The sequence below is a fragment of the Artemia sp. Qi Xiang Cuo genome, chromosome 13, assembly GCF_049724085.1.
Source record: "Artemia sp. Qi Xiang Cuo chromosome 13, ASM4972408v1, whole genome shotgun sequence".
Classification (NCBI taxonomy): Eukaryota; Metazoa; Arthropoda; class Branchiopoda; order Anostraca; family Artemiidae; genus Artemia; species Artemia sp. Qi Xiang Cuo.
In genome coordinates this window covers 59,885,325-59,910,029 of record NC_142806.1, presented here as the reverse complement: position 1 = coordinate 59,910,029, position 24,705 = coordinate 59,885,325, and the positions used below count along the sequence as shown (strand labels likewise).

The 24,705-nt window shown below is 34.6% G+C and overlaps 1 protein-coding gene across 1 annotated transcript in view; it reads right to left on the bottom strand.

Moving 5' to 3' along the window:
• Nucleotides 1–17,430, bottom strand: part of LOC148945489 (E3 ubiquitin-protein ligase NRDP1-like) — a 60,174-nt gene extending 42,744 nt beyond the window's left edge. Inside the window, exon 1 of the mRNA XM_089099649.1 lies at nucleotides 17,268–17,430. Within this exon, the coding sequence (XP_088955775.1) occupies nucleotides 17,268–17,357 (90 nt within the window). The 5' untranslated portion in view covers nucleotides 17,358–17,430. The remainder of the gene's footprint in view (nucleotides 1–17,267) is intronic.
• Between the last annotated feature and the right edge of the window lie 7,275 nt (nucleotides 17,431–24,705).

Genomic DNA, 24,705 nt, shown 5'->3' with positions numbered 1-24,705 from the left:
AAAATGAATAAATTTGAGAAAGAGAGAATTAGATCAAATCTAGTGTTTATGGAAAAACATTTGATTTTGGATGATGATTTTCTTGAGTTATCTCTTAAACGCAGGATATTCTCTTGTCAGGGAACACTTGAAAATATAATGAGGAGTGATTCTCCCCCATTGGACTATTGTATGAAACTTTTAAAATGTGATTCAAATGCTTATACTCAATTTATTGATATATTAATTGGAACAAGGTAGAATCATATTGTGGATATACTTTTGAAAACACTGCCAATGCATTTATTGTAGATGGCTCCCCCCATCATTCAACAGAGGTAACGTTTCAGAGTTAGTCCTCTCTCCCACATTTACCACTCGAGGAATTTATCGAGTAGGGGCGATCAGTTTAGTGTTATCTGCGAAGTATCCGACATCGAAAAAAGAAAACAGTTATGTATATTCCCCGTTTGCATGTACACTCGTTGTAGTTGGAATCAATGTGAGACTTGTACAATTATTGATGACTATAGTGAAAAGTGTAAATTATGTAATCCTTGTAAATTACATAGAGGCTATGCAGTACAAATTAAAGGATGTAATTCATGTCTTGAGGAGGTGTGTGAGTCTCATCCTAGAGGGCACCTGTGCTCCAATTGTCACTATGATAAATGTGATCAGTGGGAGAATACTTACCCCGCTATGATTGGAAAGAATCCCAAACGTGATTTTAGTTTATTTCTACGAGATTGGTATCGTCGTGGATTTAAATTATTCTGGGAAGAGGAATCTGGTCTACGATTCAACTGTTGGGGTAACAAGACAATTTGGTTTCTACGTCATCGCTGTGATGACACTGCCTACTATGATCATAAACCAAGTGATTTTTATTTGGCAGGTACCGAATGTGATTCACCATTTGAAAACACTGTATGTGATATTGCTTCAAATAGACATATTGAAACTCGTGAATTTCATAATATGAATGCAAATAATATCATTGACTATACAAAGAGATATGACAAGAGTGAAGTTACATTATACTGTAGAAAATGTGACCCTGACTTTGCAGTCAATCAAGATCAATATACAGTGAATCCAAATGATTTACCAGCATTAGTGGTTCACGATAGTTGCCTATACATCGAAGATGAAGAAATCTAAAGTGAAGATTGAAAGACATTGTTGTATATATATATGCATTTTAACAATAAACAAATTCACAAACAATCTATGTTCAAATATTTATTCCTTTGTAATATCCATATTTATCACTGTTTCAATGTATACTATCTCAGGAGGTTCTATTATTTGAACCTCATCCTCCTCCACTGATATAATATTTATGAGAGAGGGTATCTCCTCAGCAAATAAATCCTCGGGCCCACTCCTCAACAGATCCCCCTCCACGGACACAATATTTTTGAGAGAGGGTATCTCCTCCGCAAATAAATCTTCACGCACTCGAAGTCTCGGGTTATGTATTCGATCCGAAGGCCCACTCCTCAAGAGATCCACCGCTCTACATGTACAGAGAAGTTCTTCCTCCTCCTCAGGTGTAATCTCGATACTCTCGTTCTCTGCACATGTAGCTAGAAGATTCTCCTCCTCCTCGATAGTGAGCCCCCACTCGATCCATACATCCTAAAAAGGTCAAGAACACTATGGTCAAAAGCTCTGTGGAAAGGTATAGTCTTCATGAATATACTGAGGGGTGTTCTATAAATGTAATAAACAGGGTTACTTATTATTTTTCATTTTATCTATAATTTTGTATGTCTAAAATTCATCAATTAGCCAGATGTGGTTTTTTTATTATTTTTTACATACGGAGCAAGATTTAATGTCATTGATAGAAGCCTGTATGAGATTTAATGTGTGTGATAAAACCAGGAAAAAAACCTTTCCAAGAACTATGTTTTTCAAAGAAAAGTAAAGAGCTACGACATTAAATCAAAGAGAGCAGAAATAAAGTTGAATAATTGCTTAAACGTGAATTTTCTGTAAACATACTTCTAATTAATCACTCCTAAAAAGGTAAGTATAGACCGCTCATCCTCTATGGTGGGGGGAGCATGCACAGCTGTGTCCTTCTTGGTCGACTAGGTGCTGTAGTGAGTTGTTTTTAATAGGAGTACATTATTTTTGAAGATTTAAATGAATCAGATTAGTTAAACAAAGCTTATAAAAAAAAATTCTATTAACAGTTAATTCTGTACCGACTACATAAATATTTAAGACCAAGTGCACCACGATGCACCATTGTGGTCTGAGAAATTCAAAAACTCAGAAACTCAATACATAGTTTTCGATAATTTCAAGTCGATTACTATCTAAGAATTTTATTTCTACAACACTTAGACCTTCCTTAGGTTGAAGTGCTGTTTTACACCACAATATGGTAGAAAATCCCGCTTTACTTGAGTACAATATACGTTATGCCTCTTACAATTTGTCCCCATTAGCTTGATATGTTATCTCGTGAGAAAAAACTATCAAATAAACACGCAGACTAAACTTGATGAAACTTATATATTTGAAATCAGCATTTATAGCTGATTCTTTGATGTATCTATTGCTATCAAAATTCCGTTTTCTAGAGTTTCGGATACCATTGAGCTGGCTCGCTCATTACTTACACTTCGTTACCACGAAATGTTTTATTAATTAAAAAACTTTCCACAGAATAAGTTTTTCAAAGAAAAGTAAAGAGCTACTACATTAAATCAAAGATGAGCAGAAATAAAGTTAAATAATTGTTCAAACGTAAACTTATGTCCAATGACATACTATTTAAAGTGACAAAAACTCTTTCCCACAAGAGGACACTTTTCAACTAAAAGTAAAGAGCTACTAAATCAAAGATATGATGAAATAATAACGAATAATTTTTCAAACTTAAATTTTATGTATTACGGGAATAGTTTATTTTCGAACCATTATATCTACCAAAGGTTCAATACCTGAGTTAAACTAAGAGGTTTGAATTTCAGGAAAAAATTACATTTTGACAACATTTGACAATTTACCAAATTTAAAGTTTTGTTTAGTTTCAAAATATTTTCTGTCACTCATCATCTTTTAATCATTCACAAACAATACTAAAGAAAACCACTTCCCATGGTGGGTCCCCTCTTCACCAAATCATCTGATGTATACGATAGTCCAGATGATGTATAAGGAACTTCTACCACGTCGCTATCATTATCTGAACTAAAAATCTCAGATTTACACAAAAGAAGCTCCTCACTTTCTGTGAGCTCCCACTCGGTCCATACATCCTAAAAAGGTCGAGAACACTATGGTCAAAAGCTCTGTGGAAAGGTATAGTCTTCATGAATATACTGATGAGTGTTCTATAAATGTAATAAACAGGGTTACTTATTATTTTTCATTTTATCTATAATTTTGTATGTCTAAAATTTATCAATTAGCCAGATGTGGGTTTTTTTATTATTTTTTACATACGGAGCGAGATTTAATGTCATTGATAGAAGCCTGTATGAGATTTAATGTCTGTGATAAAACCAGGAAAAAAAACCTTTCCAAGAACTAGGTTTTTCAATGAAAAGTAAAGAGCTACGACATTAAATCAAAGAGAGCAGAAATAAAGTTGAATAATTGCTTAAAGGTAAATTTCCTGTAAACATACTTATAATTAATCACTTATAAAATGGTAAGTATAGACCGCTCATCCTCTAGGGTGAGGGACGCATGCACAGCTGTTTCCTTCTCGGTCGACTAGATGCTGTAGTGAGTTGTTCTTAATAGGAGTACATTATTTTTAAAGATTTAAATGAATCAGATTAGTTAAACAAAGCTTATAAATAAAAATTCTATTAACAGTTAATTCTCTACCGACTACATAAATATTTAAGACCAAGTGCACCACGATGCACCATTGTGGTCTGAGAAATTCAAAAACTCAGAAACTCAATACATAGTTTTCGATAATTTCAAGTCGATTACTATCTAAGAATTTTATTTCTACAACACTTAGACCTTCCTTATGTTGAAGTGTTGTTTTACATCATAAAATGGTAGAAAATCCCGCTTTACTTGAGTACATTATGCGTTATGCCTCTTATAATTTGTCCCCATTAGCTTGATATGTTATCTCGTGAGAAAAAACTATCAAATAAACACGCAGACTAAACTTGATGAAATTTATATATTTGAAATCAGCATTTAAAGATGATTCTTTGATGTATCTATTGCTATCAAAATTCCGTTTTCTAGAGTTTCGGATACCATTGAGCTGGCTCGCTCCTTACTTACACTTCGTTACCACGAAATGTTTTAATAATTAAAAAACTTTCCACAAAATAAGTTTTTCAAAGAAAAGTAAAGAGCTACTACATTTAATCAAAGATGAGCAGAAATAAAGTTAAATAATTGTTCAAACGTAAACTTATGTCCAATGCCATACTAGTTAAAGTGACAAAAACTCTTTCCCACAAGAGGACACTTCAACTAAAAGTAAAGAGCTACTAAATCAAAGATATGATGAAATAATAACGAATAATTGTTCAAACGTAAACTTATTAGAGTGATAAAAAACTTTTTCACACAAGAGGACACTTTTCGAGTAAAAGTAAAGAGCTACCAGACTAAACCAAAGATATGATGAAATAATAGCGAATAATTGTTCAAACTTAAATATTCTGTATTACGGGAATAGTTTATTTTCGAACCATTATATCTACCAAAGGTTCAATACCTGAAAAACTCTTTCCCACAAGAGGACACTTTTCAACTAAAAGTAAAGAGCTACTAAATCAAAGATATGATGAAATAATAAAAAATAATTGTTCAAACGTAAACTTATGTTTATCAATAAACTTATTAGAGTGATAAAAAACTTTTTCCCACAAGAGGACACTTTTCGCGTAAAAGTAAAGAGCTACCAGACTAAATCAAAGATATGATAAAATAATAGCGAATAATTGTTCAAACTTAAATTTTATGTATTACGGAAATAGTTTATTTTGGAACCATTATATCTACCAAAGCTTCAATACCTGAAAAACTCTTTCCCACAAGAGGACACTTTTCAACTAAAAGTAAAGAGCTACTAAATCAAAGATATGATGAAATAATAACGAATATTTGTTCAAACGTAAACTTATGTTTAGCAATAAACTTATTAGAGTGATAAGAAACTTTTTCCAACAAGAGGACACTTTTCGCGTAAAAGTAAAGAGCTACCAGACTAAACCAAAGATATGATGAAATAATAGCGAATAATTGTTCAAACTTAAATTTTCTGTATTACGGGAATAGTTTATTTTCGAACCATTATATCTACCAAAGGTTCAATACCTGAGTTAAACTAAGAGGTTTCAATTTCAGGAAAAAATTACATTTAGACAACATTTGACAATTTACCAAATTTAAAGTTTTGTTAGAACCTTGGGAATGCATTTTCATCATATTTTGCTTATTTTCGTTGGAAAACACACTGAAAAGACATATTATTTGACTCATATCAAACATTGCCGGGCTTGCATTTGAAGAACCTTCCATTACTTTCTATCTTGTCCTCTATTTCAACATATACTGACTTTTAAAGCTTTTCAAAGCTTCTTAGGTTCGGTTAAGTGGCCGGCCACTTAACCGAACCTAACCTAACCTGCTAACCCTAGTTAGGTTAGGTAACCTAACCTAACCTGGGTTAGGTTAAGACCACTTAACCTAACCTAACCTATCCTGGGGGTGGATACCCCGACTGTGCCGCCTTCGGCCTGTGGCCCCTGGGGTGGGGATCGGCCACTTAACCTAATCTAACCTAACCTAACCTGCTATTCCTAACCTAACCTAACCTCACAAATATAGCTCTTAATATGCGCTTAAAGCACATTGAAGTCTATTCACATGTGCTATATCAACTTTTGCGGCGAAACATAATTGATCTTCCATTTTAAATTTGCTCAAGGATATCACATATCTTGCATATACTGCATCCCATTCCAGACAAAGCCGCGATCCTTTCGTAATTTCCACCGCAATGTTTGGTGCTCTTGTAATATTATCAGCAACCCCACTATCAACTTCTAATAGTGTAAACATTCCACTCATCGCCATCACAAATATATATCCAAATGAGTAAAGTCAAAACTGTTCTTCTTCTCACTCCTTTGAATTCTATTCACAGACTAATAAAACTATAGCAAAAAACCCGTTCCTTATATTCCCTCCGCCGCTAATATGTAAGCAGGCCTCTGATTGGCTGAGAAGGAGGATGTATCCGACTCGCTGATTGGCTGAGAAGGAAACACGTGATCTAACTGTTTCCGGGAAACTCATAACATTTGGCTTGAACAACAACATCAAATACTATTTGTGGATCATCCATAAAACAGACATGAAAAACATCAAATAAATCGAACAACATACATAACCATCCATGAAAACAGACATAAATGTGAGAAAGTTCATGTTTTTTCAAATTCTCACTGACAAAATCCATAAAACCATCCATAAATGTGACAAAGTTCCTGTTTTTCAAATTCTCACTGACAAAAACCATTAAACATCCATGAAAAACATCAAATAAATCGACCAACACACATAACCATCCAAGAAAACATCCATAAAGGTGACAAAGTTCCTGTTTTTCAAATTCTCATTGACAAAAACCATAAACCACGTGGTTCTATGCCAATATATGGTGTTAAAAAAAAGTTGTAGGTGGCAGCAGGGTGTTCTCGTCGCGCTGGTACCCCCTCCTCTACCCCAATCAAAAGCATTTCCCCTCTTTCTGCCCTAGATCCTCCCTCCAAAAACTTAGGAATTTACCTTAAAATCACTCCTACTACCCCCTTTGAAATAAAAATGATAACTTCAATAAGAGCTGCAATTTATAAATTGATAAAATCAATGTTCTCTCTTAATATTAACCGTGATGGATCTCTGCTAATAGCTGTAGAAGATCAGAAATCAGCAGACACAATAATTAACCTAAAATCCCTTCTGCATACCCCAATTATTGCATCTAATTGGAACCCAAAACAATCAGCAACAAAAATAGTAGTTTATAATGTTTCCCCAGAGATATCTACTCAGGAGTTAAAAGAAGGGCTCTCAGATAGGGCTGGATACACAATCGCAGTTGATGATGTTACCCAACTTGGCAAACCTAACTTTAATGGTCCAAAAACCAGAAGATCTTTCTTCTTCACACTTAAGGAAAAAATTAATATCACGAAAAAATTCTTCCTATTTGGGCAAATCAAACCACACAAGGAGTACAAACCAAAGCCTTTCCAGTGTCAGAAGTGTCTCAAACTGGGACACACAACAAATAAATGCAATGAAATTCTCCGAGAGTGTAGTAATTGTAAAGCTTTCCATCCTAAAGAGTTGACAACTTACAACAACACTCAGTCTACATGCATCAATTGCAAAGGACCACATGAATCTACAAATAAATCACTATGCCCTGCATACAAGAAAAGAGCTCTAACACTCCAAATATCAACAGAGAAGGCCATCCCATACCCCTTTGCAGCAATGGAAGCAAATGCTGCCCAACAATACCAAATAAAGCCTGTAATGTAACCAACTAAAACCCCCAAGTCAAACGCCCCCAATGCATCCAGTACCCCGTATAAAACACCATCTTCTAAGCCCCCTAGCTCACATACCTATCAGAAGGAATCACCAAGTCAACAAGCCTCCTTGTCCTGTGAGATGAGGTCCGCCTGCCCCCCCCTCCCAAGAAGAAACAAACCAGATATTAATCCCTTAACCGACAAACAGGATGCACAACCAAAAATGCAATCCCCAAATATATGCTTATTCATTCTAAACTGTAATGCAGTTCATGCCATGAACATACATCAACTACAGAAAACAAAAATCATTGCAGAATTGGCAAAAATCTACATCCCAGATGATATGCTCATTCAAGCCAAAAAAGATCTTGCTTTACTTTTAACAAAGCTGAACATTGATACACAGTCATATGAAGAATAAATCAACAACACAACATATATCAATACTCCAACGGAATGTAAGATCACTCACAGAAAATAAGTTAAATGAACTAATATCTTTTATGAATAATAATTCCATAAATAATGCTTGTCTCCAGGAAATTCATTTAAACCAAAATCAACACATTAAGTCTCTGGAATATACTATCCTGAGAAAGGATAGATCATCAGAGAGAAAAGGAGGCGGGGTAGCTTTATTAGTTAAAAATAATATAAAATTCTGTGGCATCAATTTTCCAGATTTTGCAAATGATGTTGATGCAATTGGTATCAGTGTTTGGCTGGATAATTTAAAAACCTACATAATAAGCTTTTATAACCCTAATGGCCAAACTACAGATGCCATGGATTTCTTTAATTATATAAATAATTCTAATATGTTAAAAAATATCAATATTTGTGGAGATTTCAATGCCCACAGCCTATTGTGGGGGAATAAACCAGCAAATAAAGCTGGTAAATTCATTGAGCATATGACTTCAAATAATAATGAATTAGCTGTTGCTACCCCTCCAAACCTGAATACATATTTCAACCCCAAAAGTGGCAGACTCTCCACAATTGACCTACAAATTGTGTCATTAAATTTGTTGAATAAAATTTACATAAATAAAATTGATAGTCTATGTACTAACCACTTTGCTATAGTTTGCTCCCTAAATGAACCTGCTGAACCTCTATCTCATACCTCCAAATATATCATCACTAAAGCAAATTGGTCTATGTTCCAAAATAAGCTAAATGATGAAATTACAAGTTTTACCCAAAATTCATGTATTTCAAACACAACAGTTGACACACTGGCTGAAGCCTTCACATCTTTACTAATAAATACAGTTAATCATGATATCCCCAGGACAACACCTAAGAAAATATTCCCTAAACAAATTCCTAAAGCATGGTGGACAAATGAGTGCCTAAATAAATGGAGAATAAAAAAGGCAGCTAGGACAGAATTCATAAAAAAACCATCACCCACTACATATTTAAAAAAAATTACAATCAGAATCTAACTTAAAAAGGACTATAATAGATTCTAAATATAATTACTGTAATAATTTTGCCAATAATCTCTCCAGAGAAAAACATGAGCAAATTATACATAAAGTCATAAGCAACATCTGTTGGAAAAAGACTTACCCCAACACACTCCTGTATGAGCTTATACATAATAATACCCATTATGACAATGATAATGAAAAAGCTAACCTATTTGGAACTCTTTTTGTTAATAAGCTAACATCAAATAAACAAAGCAAACTGTCCCCAATTCCTATGAATCCAAGTTACCAACCACGCCCAGGATCTGAGTACATAACTAATCCATTTTCAATCCAGGAATTGAATAATGCAATACATCATATTAGGACCAAAACTAGCGGCAGTTATGACAATATACACCCTACATGGATAAAGAATCTCACACCTTCATACAAACAAGAACTGCTAAATTGTTATAATTACGCTTGGGCATCTTCTATGTTCCCCAATATATGGAAACGTTCGTCCCTCCTACCAATCCTAAAGAAAAATAAACCCAAAGATAACCCCGAGTCCTATAGACCCATAATGATTACTCCTGTGATGGGGAAAATAATGGAGAAAATGATATATCACAGACTCCTCTGGTTTGTTGAAAAAAAATAATATAATCCCTCAGACTCAAACTGGATTCAGGAAACACCACTCTCCAATAGATGCCTTGATTGTGCTTACTAGTGCAATCAGTGAACCTTTCTCAAAAAATAATGTCGTAGTCTTTGTTTTCCTAAATTTTGAAAAGAACTATAACAATTTGAATCACCAAACCCTTTTAAACAAACTTGCGAACCAAGCAGAATCTCATAAGCTATTATCCTTAATTAAATCCTTCATAGAAGTGCAATGTTTCATTGTTTGTGTTGGTTCAGCCTCTTAACCCCAAAAGACAATAACCAAAGGCCTACCTTAGGGAGCAGTCCTCAGTTGCCTCCTTTTTGCCCTATATCTCTGGGACATGAATCTACCCCACACGAATCTACAATATGCTGATGATCTGGTGCTATGGTCATCTGGCAACACCTTTCAAATAGCACAGTAAAATCTGCAAAAGTCACTTTTCCAGTTTGAAAAATTCTATCAACATTCAAATTTACCCATTGCACCCACCAAGTCAAAAATAATCCAATTTCACCAGAAGCAAAACCATGTTAATGCAAAACTAACTCTAAATAAAACAACTATTCCAGAAGATAATCATATTAATTACCTAGGTCTCATGCTGGACCAAAAACTTAATTTCCACCTCCACATTTCAAACACAATAAAAAAATGCTATAGAAAAACAAATATACTAAAAATACTTCTTTCCACACCCTGGGGCTGAAAGGAGAAAACCTTACTCCAGTTTTATAAATCACATATAAGACCCCATATTGACTATGGGCTCATCGTCTATGGTACATGTGCAAGGACCCAGATGCAAAGAATTGAAACAACACCAAATGATATAATACGTCTGATATCTGGTCTTAGGAAACCCACAAGCACCAAGTTTCTGCTCATTGAGAGTGGATTAACAACAATAAGGGAGAGACGTAGATTTCTTTTGATAAAATATCTTACAAAAATTGAATCAAATAGCTCACACACCCTACATAATTTGTTATGAAATCCAGCCATGTATAAAGGCATTACAGATAAGTATGCCAATATTCAGAAGAAGTTCCTCATACCAGCACAGTCTATTGCACCCACTTTCCCCCAATCCCCCCCCCATGGAATTGGTCAAGTCCCATATTAAATAATGAGTTCTCAAAGTGGAATAAAGATTTAACCCCCATTGCTTTTGTTCAGAAAAAATTTGTAGAACTTAATACAATTAGCTATGAAAATCACTTCCAAATATTTGTTGATGGGTCAAAAATGAATGAGAAGGTTGCAAGTGGTGTTTTCCTTCCTCACCTGAAAATTGCAATGGGCGAGAGATTATATAATAATTTGTCTTTAATGTCTGCTGAGTTAAATGCCATAATCATGGCATTAGAAAACCTTAAGGAAAACCAACCTTTGATTGCAAATTCAAATAATATTATCATATATTCCAACTCTCTATCAAGCCTTGAGTTGCTGGCATCAGCTCCCCGATATAAGTTGGACATTGACACTTATCAATGTCTCAGTATTATAGATAATCTTGCTTCAAGTGGCATAAAAACTTATTTTCAGTACATTCCTAGCCACTCTGGCATAAGTGGTAATCATCAGGTTGATGAAATAGCAAAAAATGCTATAAATATTGACCAACCAAGTGGGAGACCAATCCCAATTAGAGATATTTACCAATGGAGGCTATCAGATATTAATTTTAATAAGATTAATCCTATCCTTTCCCCCTTTCCCAATAAGTATCTTTCTAAAATTTATCATAGAATTCGTTCTGGAACAAATGGACTAAATTTCCTTGGTTCAATTCCCCTGTCCCCTCTTTGCAGGCATTGTAATATGAATAATGAAACAATTGACCATTGCCTATTTGAATGTAATATGCTGACGTCTGCACAACATACCTTGCTTTGTAAACTTGTTAAAATGCTTCAAACACCAGAAAATCTCACTATCAGCAAAGAGCCTAGCCAACTATACCTGCACACAGAGCATAGAAATCGACATCTATCATCTCATAATTGAACTCCTTGAGTCAAAAGATCTACTGAAGGATATCTGAGAATATCTAATAAATAAGAGACAACCAAGCCAGTAGCTCTGTAGCCCACAGAGTGAAGCAAAAAGAAAAGGGCTAAATAGTACCAACTGAATAGCCCGCCTGCTGTGATTTAGAAGAAGAAGAAGTTTTCCTACTGTTTCAATTTAACAGTTATTTAAAAAAATTACAAGCAGAATCTAATCTAAAAAGGACTATAATAGATGCTAAATATAAATACTGGAATAATTTTGCAAATAATCTCTCCAGAGAAACAAATGAGCCAATTATACATAAAGTCATAAGCCACATATGTGGAAAAAAGACTTCTCCCAACCCACTCCTGTATGAGCTTATACATAATAATACCCATTATGACAATGATAATGAAAAGGCTAACCTATTTGCAACTCTTTTTGTTAATAAGCTAACATCAAATAATCAAAGCAAACTGTCCACAATTCCTATGAACCCTAGTTACCAACCACGCCCAGGATCCGAGTACATACTAATCCATTTTCAATCCAGGAATTGAATAATGCAATACATCATATTAGGTCCAAAACTAGCAGTAGCTACGACAATATACACCATACATGGATAAAGAATCTCACACCTTCATATAAACAAGAACTGCTAAATTGTTATAATCACGCTTGGGCATCTTCTAGGTTCCCCAATATATGGAAATGTTCGTCCCTCCTACCAATCCTAAAGAAAAATAAACCAAAAGATAACCCTGAGTCTTATAGGCCCATAATGATTACACCTGTGATGGAGAAAATAATGGAGAAAATGATTTATCACAGACTCCTCTGGTTTGTTGAGAAAAATAATATGATCCCACACACTCAAACTGGATTAAGGAAATACCACTCTTCAACAGATGCTTTCATTTTGCTAACAAATGCAATAAATGAATCTTTCTCAAAAAATAATATCCTAGCGGCAGCTTTCCTAGATTTTGAAGGAGCTTATGACAATGTGAACCACCAAATCCTTTTAAATAAACTTGCAAACCCTGGAGTACCTCCTAAGCTAGTATCCTTTATTAAATCCTTCATAGAAGTGCAAAGTTTCATTGTTTGTGTTGGTTCAGCCGCTTCACCCCAAAAGACAATATCCAAAGGCCTCCCTCAGGGAGCAGTCCTCAGTTGCCTCCTATTTGCCCTATATCTGTCGGACATGAACCTACCCCACACGAATCTAGAATATGCTGATGATCTGGTGCTATGGTCATCTGGCAACACCTTTCAGATAGCACAGTCAAATCTGCAAAAGTCACTTTTCCAGTTTGAAAAATTCTCTCAACACTCAGATTTACCCATTGCAACCACCAAGTCAAAAATAATCCAATTTCACCGGAAGCGAAACCATGTTAATGCAAAACTAACTCTAAATAAAACAACTATTCCAGAAGATAATAATATTAATTACCTAGGTCTCATGCTTGACCAAAAACTTAATTTACAACTCCACATGTCAAACACACTAAAAAAATGCTATAGAAAGGCAAATATACTAAAAAGACTTCTTTCCACACACTGGGGTTGTAAGGAGAAAACCTTACTCCAGTTATATAAATCACATATAAGACCCCATATTGACTTTGGGCTCATTGTCAATGGTACATGTGCAGAGAACCATGTGCAAAAAATTGAAAAAATACAAAATGATATAATACATCTCATATTTGGTCTTAGGAAACCCACAAGCACCAAGTTTCTGCTTATGGAGAGTGGAATAACAACAATCCGGGAGAGACGTAGGTTTCTCTTGACAAAACATCTGACAAAAATTGAATCAAATAGCTCACACACATTACATAATTGGTTAAGAAATCCAGCCATGTATAGAGGTATTGCAGATGAGTATGCCAATATTCAAAAGAAGTTCCCTGTACCAGCAAAGTCTATTGCACCTACTTTCCCCCAATCCCCCCATGGAATTGGTCATTTCCCATAATAAATACTGAATTTTCAAAATGGAATAAAGATTTAACCCCCATTGCTTTTGTTCAGAAAAAATTTGCAGAACTTAATACAATTACCTATAAAAATCACTTCCAAATATTTGTTGATGGGTCAAAAATGAATGAGAAGGTTGCAAGTGGTGTTTTCCTTCCTCACCTGAAAATTGCAATGGGCGAGAGATTATTTAATAATTTATCTATAGTGTCTGCTGAGTAAAATGCCATAAACATGGTATTAGAACACCTTAAGAAAAACTAACCTTTGATTGAAAATTCGAATAATATTATCATCTATTCTGACTGGTTATCAAGCCTAGAGTTGCTGGCCTCATCTCCTCAATATAAGTTGGACATTGACACTTATCATTGTCACAGTATTATTGATAATCTTGCTTCAAGTGGCATAAAAACTTACTTTCAGTACATTCCTAGCCACTCTGGCATAAGTGGTAATCATCAGGTTGATGAAATAGCAAAAAATGCTATAAATATTGACCAGCCAAGTGGGAGACCAATCCCAATTAGAGATATTTACCGATTGAGGATATCAGATATTTATTTTAATTAGATTAATCCTATCCTTTCCCCCTTTCCCAATAAGTATCTTTCTAAAATTTATCATAGAATTCGTTCTGGAACAAATGGACTAAATTTCCTTGCATTCTCATATAAGCTTTCTAATTCAAGTGGTTCAATTCCCCTGCCCCCTCTTTGCAGGCATTGTAATATGAATAATGAAACAATTGACCATTGCCTATTTGAATGTAATATGCTGACGTCTGCACAACATACCTTGCTTTGTAAACTGTTAAAATACTTCAAACATAACAAGATCTCACTATCAGCCAAGAGCCTAGGCAACTATACCTGCACACAGAGCATAGAAATCGACATCTATCATCTTATATTTGAACTCCTAGAGTCAAAAGATCTGCTGAAAGATATCTGAATATATATAATAAATATGAGGCAATCAAGCCAGTAGCTCTGTAGCCCACAGAGTGAAGCAAAAGGAAAAGGGCTAAATAGTTTTACTGAAAAGCCCGCCTGCTGTTAAATAGAAGAAGAAGAAGAACAGTTTTTCAATTGCTGTCAACACCAATCCCAATTAGACCAATCCCAATTAGAGATATTTACCAATGGAGGCTATCAGATATTAATTTTAATAAGATTAATCCTATCCTTTCCCCCTTTCCCAATAAGCATCTTTCTAAAATTTATCATATAATTCGTTCTGGAACAAATGGACTAAATTTCCTTGCATTCTCATATAAGCTTTCTAATTCAAGTGGCTCAATTCCCCTGTCCCCTCTTTGCAGGCATTGTAACATGAATAATGAAACAATTGACCATTGCCTATTTGAATGTAATATGCTGACGTCTGCACAACATACCTTCCTTTGTAAACTGTTAAAATACTTCAAACACCACAAAATCCCACTATCAGCCAAGAGCCTAGCCAACTATACCTGCACACAGAGCATAGAAATCGACATCTATCATCTTATATTTGAACTCCTAGAGTCACAAGATCTGCTGAAAGATATCTGAATATATCTAATAAATATGAGGCAATCAAGCCAGTAGCTCTGTAGCCCACAGAGTGAAGCAAAAGGAAAAGGGCTAAATAGTTTTACTGAAAAGCCCGCCTGCTGTTAAATAGAAGAAGAAGAACAAAAATAGCACTTCATTGTGTGATACAAAACTTTGCTGTCAACAATTTAGGGTATATATTTGCACATTAGGGGGGTGGAATGGGGTAAAGTTTATGGTAAATTTGAAGTGGGACTTATAATGTAGCTAGGATGAAAGTGAAAACATCAATTGATGCTTTTTGATAATTCGTATAAAATACTCTTGGGCCCCTTTAAAGGTTCCAGATGCAAATAGCCCCAGAATCAATTATTGAATTATGAAAGAGCATAAAAAAGGCATCAAATGTTTTCACTTTCATTCTAGCTAAATTATATAGCCAACTACAAATTTACCTTCACTTGTGTAACACAGATTTTTAATGGTCATCAAAGGTCAGGGTTCTCTAGAGGGAGAAAAGGTAGAGGTAGGTACTTCAAAAAAGCCCACCTTCCCATGACATAATTTAGTCTGTAGACATATCCCTGAAAGTTTTATGTTCCTAACCTAACCCATTTCCAAGATACCAAAAAGTAGCTAAACTAGAATTTCACCACCTACTGAAATAATATCAAGAAATAGTCTAGGAATAAACTATTAGGGCTATGTTTGTCACTATTAAAGGGAAAAAAATATTGTCAGAAAAACAATAAAGATATCTGGATAAATAAAAATTGACTTATGTGAAATCAAAAATCTAATAAGAGCCTAATACACCTATTTCAAGGTATAAGTTTAGAATTGTGGCCCCTGATAAGGAGACATGTTAAGAAAACAATTCTTACTTTAAAATATGTATAATGATCCTAGTTACCATATTATCTAAGGGGAGAACCTTTATCACCAAGTCTTTCCTCTATAAATCCTTCTTTTTCCAGCTTAAAAGAAAAAAATTACAGTATTCTCCATTCTAAAACAGAATGCATAATTCTTTTGAAATTGCTGCTATGAGTTGTCAAATAAGTTATTCTATAGATAGCATTCTTATTCTGTTTTTTTTAATGAACAGTGGCAAAAATACCGTTTTTTTTTTTAATGAGCAGTGGCAAAAATACAAAATATGAGCCTGTAACAGCCGGGATAGCACTATCTATAAAAAAAATTTGTTCAGCAATTTCAAAAGACTTAAGCATTGAATCTCAGCATGGTGGTTTATTTTAATCTTTTTCTTTTGAGCTAGAAAAAGAAAGATTTTTAGAGGATAGACTTGATGATAAAAGTTCTCCCCTTGGATAATAGCCTATGTTAACTAGTATCATTATACATATTTAAAAGTAAGAATTGTTTTCTTAACATGTCTTTTTATCAGGGGCCACAATTCTAAATTTTTACCCTATACCCATTGAAATTTTGACAAAACAACAATAGCCTAAACATTAATTTTCAGTTATCAGTTTCTCTTTCTCTGGCTTAAGCTCTGAAAATGCAATTCCTGTTATTTGAGTATAATTTTAAGCCAAATCAATGCTTTTTTTCAAAATTTAGGATATATAGCCTAGGCTATTTGCATATCTTTAAAACCTTATAGGCATAAATTGGGATTGAGCAAAGTTGTGAAGCCGAAAACAATTTTGTTGTACTTTATTTAAGCAGAAGATCTATTTTGCAAGGTTTCACTTTTAAAACACACACATTTTTAAAGGTCATCAAAGATCAGGACCCTCTAGAGGGAGAAGGAGGTGAGGTAGGTACTTCAAATAGGCCTACCTTCCCAGGACATACTTTAGCCTTTAGACCCATCCCTAAAAGTTTCATTTTCTTAACCTAACCCCTTTCCAAGATAGCCAAAAGCAGCTAAAGTATAATTTTACCTCAAATTCCTTAGCATGTTTCCTTTATAAGTGGCTAACTACTCAGCAAAGTTCCAATTCCTACAAAAGAAAAAGCAAAAACTGAAAATTCGAGTTCTATTAATTCCTGGGCCCTATTTCACAAAACAAGTGATTTGAGGCAGCCATTGCTACATAAGTAGCCTGTAAGTTAGTTGTGTATATAAGCTACATACCCAGACAGGATCTTCCAAAACAAATGAGCATATAGGGCAAAGGAGATCTCCATCAATGTCTCCAGAAAATCGTGCTGTATCTATTCCCATTTCAAATGCTACCTTGTAGGGATTAATTCAGATAAATTTAAATTGTATAAGCTTCACATCCAAGATCCAACAAATTCTGGGTGTGTTCCAGCTTCGACAAAAAGTTACTAAAAGTTACTAAAAAGTTACTAAAAGTAACTTTTTCCGTTCCAGCTGACGTTAAATAGCTTGAAAGACAAAAAAGTTACTTCAAAGTTACTTTTTCAGTTACTTCTACTAAAGATAGTTACCGAGCATCTTTGGTCAGTAACTTAACATCATTATCATCATACACCAAATTCTATAGGCCAAATGGATAAGACAAATTATACAGATTTTGACCCTTTGTGTAGGGAAGACAATGGAACTGTGATTTTTCAAAGAAGCAGTGATGGTAAATAATCCCATTTTGACATTAAAATAATTTGTGGTAAAAAAATGATTAGCCTATTAAATTTCAAGAATTAAGTCTAGTGTTTTCTGCTAGGCCTTCCTACAAAAGCTTGATTGTTCAAATTTCTTGAGGGGTTAGGTCATCAGGTTTTCTTCTAGGGAGCTTCTAAGTAAATTTGTGCAACTATTCAGCTGTGGCTATTCAAGGATTGTGGCTGGCTAGCCTAATTTGGTGAATTGTTGGTAAATATTAGGCAGTTCATATTAGGCCTGTTTTTTCACTCATCAATGTGCTAAGATCTCACATCTTTTGTCAAAAAACACTTAAAGTGAAATCTTTGAACAAAGATCTTACATCTTTGGTCGTTTTTGTGCAAATGTTGTTCATCATTCTGCTCTGATCAGTGGTCTGAGAACAATGATGAGTAGACCATCAAAGTTCTCTCATCATTGTTCTATATGGCAGAACAGTGACAGTCTTCACACTTTTTGCTAACATCAGTGAGCTGTAAGATCTTAGAACAAAGATGAGTTAAAAAACGATAATCTTTGCAGAAAGATGTAAGATCTTAGTGCTAAAAAACAGGCCTATTACTGACCTACAAATAAAGTCAATATACTGCTAGATGCCATTTGTTATGCTCCTTCTGAGCACAATAATTGATTTTCTTGTAAATTCTGTTTTAAGCCTTTTTTGAAACCCTCAAAATGATAATTGATTTCTGTGATTTTTTTGTTTAAAAAGAATTAAAACATTGGCTTCAAACTTACTTTTCAGTATAAATTCATTTTGTTAAATTTATACAATTGGCAAGCAATGATTTCTTCATTTCAATCTGCCATGTTTCTTCTGACAGGTTTGATATTTTTTGACATATTGATGCAACAGCATTTTTTAATTGGCCTAACAGAACAAGAAAAAACATGGCAGATTTGTTTTGATTTTTTTTTTATTCAACTTAATCCTTACAAATCAATGTTTTTGAATTATACTACTTTAAAAAAATGGATTTGTAATGAAACAGTAAGTTTGAAAAAAATATTATAAACCATTTTTATTTCCAAGAAACATAGAATGAAATTATTTTTTTCAAGGGTCCTAAAAGAGCTCAAAGTTGAATTTTGCAAGAAAATCAGTTATTGTATTCAGAAAGAGTATAAAAATGTATCCTAATGTGGCAGAGACAACCTTGCAAATGAACACAGATGACAATAAGCATCACAAGCAATATATTTTGCAGCAGGACTTATCATTAGAAAAAAAAACACTGCACTTTAATTGCGTCAAAAGCTCATTGAAAAATTTTAATTAGTTATTTTAGTTTTTTCTTAATGAATATAAAGAATAAATGAACTTAAATAGATTAACCTTTTTAATCTTTTCTGAACAGGGAATAGTAAACAATCACAGCATAGGAATTTTATTTGAGTTTATTTTTTATTACATACCCAGGACAGCAAAACTAAAATCTTACTGTTGCTGCTAAAGTAAAAAAGGAGATCAAAAACAAAATTGTAATGTTACTGTTAAAGTAACAAGGAAAGTGAGAACAAAATCTCACTGTTACTGTACTATTACTGAAATGTACTGCTACTATTAAAGTACCAAGGAAATCAAAATCAAAATCTTACTGTTAATGATAGTGTGCTGTTACTGTTAAAGTAACAAGGACAGTGAGAACAAAATCTTACTGCTACTGTTAGAGTACTGTTTAAGTAACAAGGACAATGAAAACAAAATCTCACTGTTGCTGTACTGTTACTATCAAAGTACTAAGGACAGCAAAAACAAACCCATATCTTGTTCCCAGAGTGAGAAACCAATTGTTTATACAGCATCTCATATAAGTACCAGGTAATGCCTATCTGATCTTTGCACTACAGTTCTTGCTTGGGTTTTCTGGATTCTAAACAAGTATCAGTTATCTTAATATTCCACTTAATGGTCAGTATAATTGTTTTAAAAATTTCTTCTGTTTTAAGACATTTTAGTGAAATTCTAAGCCAACCATGGACATATTGCTGTCACAAATGGTTTTGCTCAGATGGGCTGGTGGAAAACATATAAATTTTCTTTTTTATTATTTCAAGACTAGAATATCACAAAGCTAAACATTCACAGTGTTTGATTGTATCTTAAGTAAATACAATCCCTGATGGAGTTTTGTTGATACCTGTCTTAAAATTAATTTATCTAAATAAAATAAATTGTTTATGGGACAGTAGTGAAAATGGCAGCAACTGTGATCTGATTTATTATTTTCTCAATGTTTTCTTTTTTCAAATAATTGTTTTTATCTGGTCACATTGGTGGTCCTGGCAAAGTGGTTGACACTCTGGGTTAGGAATCCTTTGTCCAAGGGGCACATGTTTAATTCCTGACACTGCTAATTTATTTGGTTTTGGATAGGAATCAGTGATGTGACTCTGTAAGCTCAGCCAGAGTTGGCCCAGATTTAAATGGGTACACAGAGAAATCTGGAGAAGATAAGCAAAAAGGGCATGCTAAAGCATGGGATGTCTGTCTTCTTGCTTCCTGTTTCACTTCCTGGCTAAAGGAGCACAAAATGGAGATCAGTACTGCCAGGTTGGACCTTGAAAGTCTAGTGTCACTATATTAACATATTGGACTTCAGTTTGCACACATCATTGTATCTTCAGTGATTTTTAAAAGCATTTATACAATTAGCCAACCAGGTCTCAAAGCATGATTAGTATTAAGTAATTTTTCATGCCATTCTGACTTTGCATTTAAAACAAATGTATTTTGCTGTGTTTAGAGAAGAGATTTTAAAGCTATGAAGTATTGAGAAGCACTTTCTCTTGTTTTGCCAACTTTTTTGGCAAGAAAAATTTTTAATCACCATAAAATATTTTTTGGGATCTTTACCAGTGGTTGTCCTTTCTAATACACTTAACAATGATAGAAATATATTGTGATCCCTAAAAATTCTGAAAATCTTACCTATTTTACCAGCACAATATTGTTTCAAAAGGTGTAAGAAAATATTGTAGGCCTACTGACTTAGCTACTAAAACCTGCTTTTAAATCCAATAAATGAAAGCAGAATTGAAGAAATACAAGTAAGATGGTCCTTCCTATTGCCTGAATTGTTGATATATGGACATGAATGTGGGTCATGAAAGATGGTGAATGTAATGAGGGATGAATGTTTTGCAAGGTTTAAAAATTTAGGACAATTGCTCAGGTTGGCAACTGAGCACCGAAGTAAAATTTTGTGATTTGTTTTTCTTCGTTTCTGTTATGCTTAAGTTAAGTCAAGTATTTTAAAGTTAATATATGTTTTCTTTTTTTTTGAATTAACATGACCCCAGGGCTTTAATTCAATAAGACCTAAATATGTACATTCATTTTCATAGGCAGCGCGCCCGTGCTGTCTAAGTAAAGAATGATGTGGGTACATTATGTTTATCTGGTTTTTTTTGGTTCTCCATATCCCGGCACTTTGTACCAAAGGAGTTGTTGTAGAAACTTCGAAAAGGGTTCATTTGATTGGAAATTGGAGTGGCTAGTACCCTTTGTAATAGTCAAAAGTGACTGGAGGGCAACTAGCCCCCCCTCCTCCCCACACCCATCAGTCCCCCAAACACATCCAATCAAAATTTTGAGATATCCATTTTTTTCAGGGTAGTTGATTTCCAGATATAAAATATGTTTTGAGGAGGATACAGCCCTCCAGGCAAGGGTTTTAAGTGATGCCCTGGGCATATAAGGTTTTTAAAGAAGGGGTTGTTATAGAAATTTAAAAAAAAGCTCATTCAATTGGAAATTCAAGGGGCTAGTGCCCTTTTTAATAGTAAAAAGTGATGGCAACTAGCCCCCCCCCCGCCCACACCCATCATTCCCCCAAACACATCCAATAAAAATTTTGAGATAGCCATTTTGTTCAGCATAGTTGATTTTCAGATAGAAAACATTTTGAGGAGGACACTCCCCCAGTGTTTTATTAAAATCTTTGTCATAGAAACTTGAAAAAGGGCTCATTTTAATTGAAATTCAAAGGGCTAGTACACTTTTAAATATTCGAAAGTGATTTGAGAGCTACTAACCCTCCTAACCTAACATAAACCAGAGACAATACACGCACAGAGAGGACACACAAACAGAGACAACACACACAAAGATGACAAACACACATACAGACAACAAACACACAGAGACAACAGACACACAGAGACAAAACACACACAGAGACAACACACACACAAAGACAACACACACACAAAGACAACACACACACAGAGACAACACAAACACTCAAAGATAATACACATAGAGATAAGTCTTTTACTGAAATCTTGGTCATAGAAACTTGAAAGGGGCTCATTTCATTTGAAATTCAAAGGGCTAGTACCCTTTTTAATAGTCAAAAGTGATTTGAGGGCAACTACCCTTCCCCTTTCACGGCCACCTTTTCCCCAAACACATCCAGTCAAAATTTTTGGATAACCATTTTATTCAATGTAGTTGAAAAATTTGGAAATTAAGTCTTTAAGGATGACAAACCCTCCCTCCACAGCCCTCAGGGCAAAGGACGTAAGTTATATCCTGGGGACATATAAAGTTTTTATTGAAAGTGTTGTCATAGAAACTTCAAAAGGGCTCATTCAATTGGAAATTGAAAGGGCTAGTGCCTTTTTTAATAGTTGAAAGTGATTGGATAGCAACTAACAACCCTCTCATGCCCACCATTTTCCCAAACGCATCCAATCAAAATTTTGAGATATCCATGTGGTTCAACCTAGTTGAAAGTTCTGGAAATTAGGTCTTTTAGGATGATAATTTCCTCAGAACCCTCAGTGCAAGGGCTGTCAGTTATGCCGTGGGACATTAAAGTTTATATCAAAATTTGTTATAGAAATTTCAAAAAGGGCTCATTTTTTTGGAAATTGAAATTCCCCTTTTTAATAGTCAAAATTGAGTGGAGATTATTTAACCCCCCTCTTACGCCCACCATTTCCCTAAAAACATTCAATAATAGTTTAGAGATAGCCATTTTGTTCAACATAGTTGAAAGTTCTGGAAATTATGTATAGAAGGATGACAAACCCCCAAGAGCAAAGCTTGTAGTTTATGATCTGGCATATAAGATTTTATAGATAGAGTTGTCATAAAACTTCAAAAGCAGCTCATTCAATTCGAAACTGAGAGGGCTAGTGCCCTTTGTAATAGTCAAAAGTGATTGGAGTGTAACTAACCTCCCTCTCACACCCACCATTCCTCTAAACACATCCAATCAAAATTTTCAGATAGTCATTTTGTTCAATGTAGTAGAAAATTCTGGAAATTAGGTCTTTGGAAATGACCTTAGGGTAAGGGTTGTAATTTATGCCCTGGGGGCATATAAGGTGTTTATAGAAAGCGTTGTGGTTTCCAAAAGTGCTCACTCGATTGGAAATCAAAAGGCCTAGTGCCCTTTTTAACAGTCAAAAGTGATTGGAAGGCTTGACATTTTTATATTATAGATCAATGTGGGTATAATGTATTATTTTTTGTTGTTGTTGTTTAGACCAGGGCACTTCGTATCGAAGGAGTTGTTGTGGGAACTTCGAAAAGGGCTCATTCAATTGAAAATAGAAAGGGTTGATGCCCTTTTTAATAGTCAAAAGTAATTGGAGGGCAACTAGTCCCCCTTCCATCCAACCCTCCCCTTTGGCCGTTATGTTTAAAACCTAAATGTTGCCTTAAGATTAAATCAAAATGCACTGTGATAATGCTAATTCCCAATAAGTCATCTCAACAGTATCCCAAGAACAACTGAGGGTATTATGTTCAAACTTATGGGGCTACTTCTGGTCTTAAAATTTAACCAAATCAAAATAGCATAAGTGTATCCAAGCTATCAAAGAAAGTAAACAGATTTTTTTGTAAATGGTATCAAGTTTTCCATTTCAGGTTAACTTGAGGAGGTATGAAACTAAATTAAACAGTACTATTTGTGTCCAGTTTTATAGATTACTCAGGTCCTCAGTTTTATAGATTACGAGCAAGCGTTCGATTCTGTTGATAGAAGAGCTTTAGTAAAGGTTTTTTCCTTGTATGGTATACCAGACAAATACATTAAAGTGATTGGTGCTATGTACGAGAATAATACTGCTGCGGTTAAGGTAGAAAATGAGGTTAGCAGCTGCTTTTGTATTAAATCAGGAGTTAAGCAGGGCTGTGTTCTATCTTCCTTTATATGAATTATTTTGATGGACTTTGTTTTAAAGAGCACAGGAAAGGCAATGGGAGACCACAAAATCCAATGAGGAGGAAAAGTCTCATGGACTTGGATTATGCTGATGATTTAAGCATCCTAGATGAAAGTGTGAGCAAAATGAATGAAGTTTTAGAGGTTTTACGAGTTCAGGGTGCTAGAATTGGTTTGAAAATTAATGTTAGGAAGACTAAATCGCTAAGGCTAGGAATAAGTGAAGATGAAAAGGTGACGTTGGGTAATGAAAAGATTAATCAGGTGGGCAGCTTCACTTACCTTGGTAGTATTATTAGTAAAGATGGTGGGAGCAGTGAAGATGTTAAAAATAGAATAGCCAAGGCTCAGGGTGTTTTTTCACAGCTAAAAAAAGTCTGGAAGAATAGGAAGATAAGTCTGCAGATCAAGATTAGAATATTAAAAGCTACAGTGATGACAGTGGTCAAGTATGGCTCTGAAGCATGGACGCTCCAAAAAGCGGATGAAGATTTGCTAGATGTTTTTGCTTAAGGATTGTTCTGGGTACCCAGCTGACTAACCGTATTTCAAACAGTAGGCTATACGAAAAATGTGGTTCAATACCGCTCTCTAGGGCTATAATGAAAGACAGGTTGAGGTGGTTAGGGCACATTGTGCGGATGAAGGATTACAGATTGCCAAAGATTGTTCTTTTCAGCCAACCATCTAGGGCTAAACGGAAAACAGGTCGTCCCCGTCTGGGGTGGGAGGACGTCATAAAGAAAGATTTAAAGGAAATG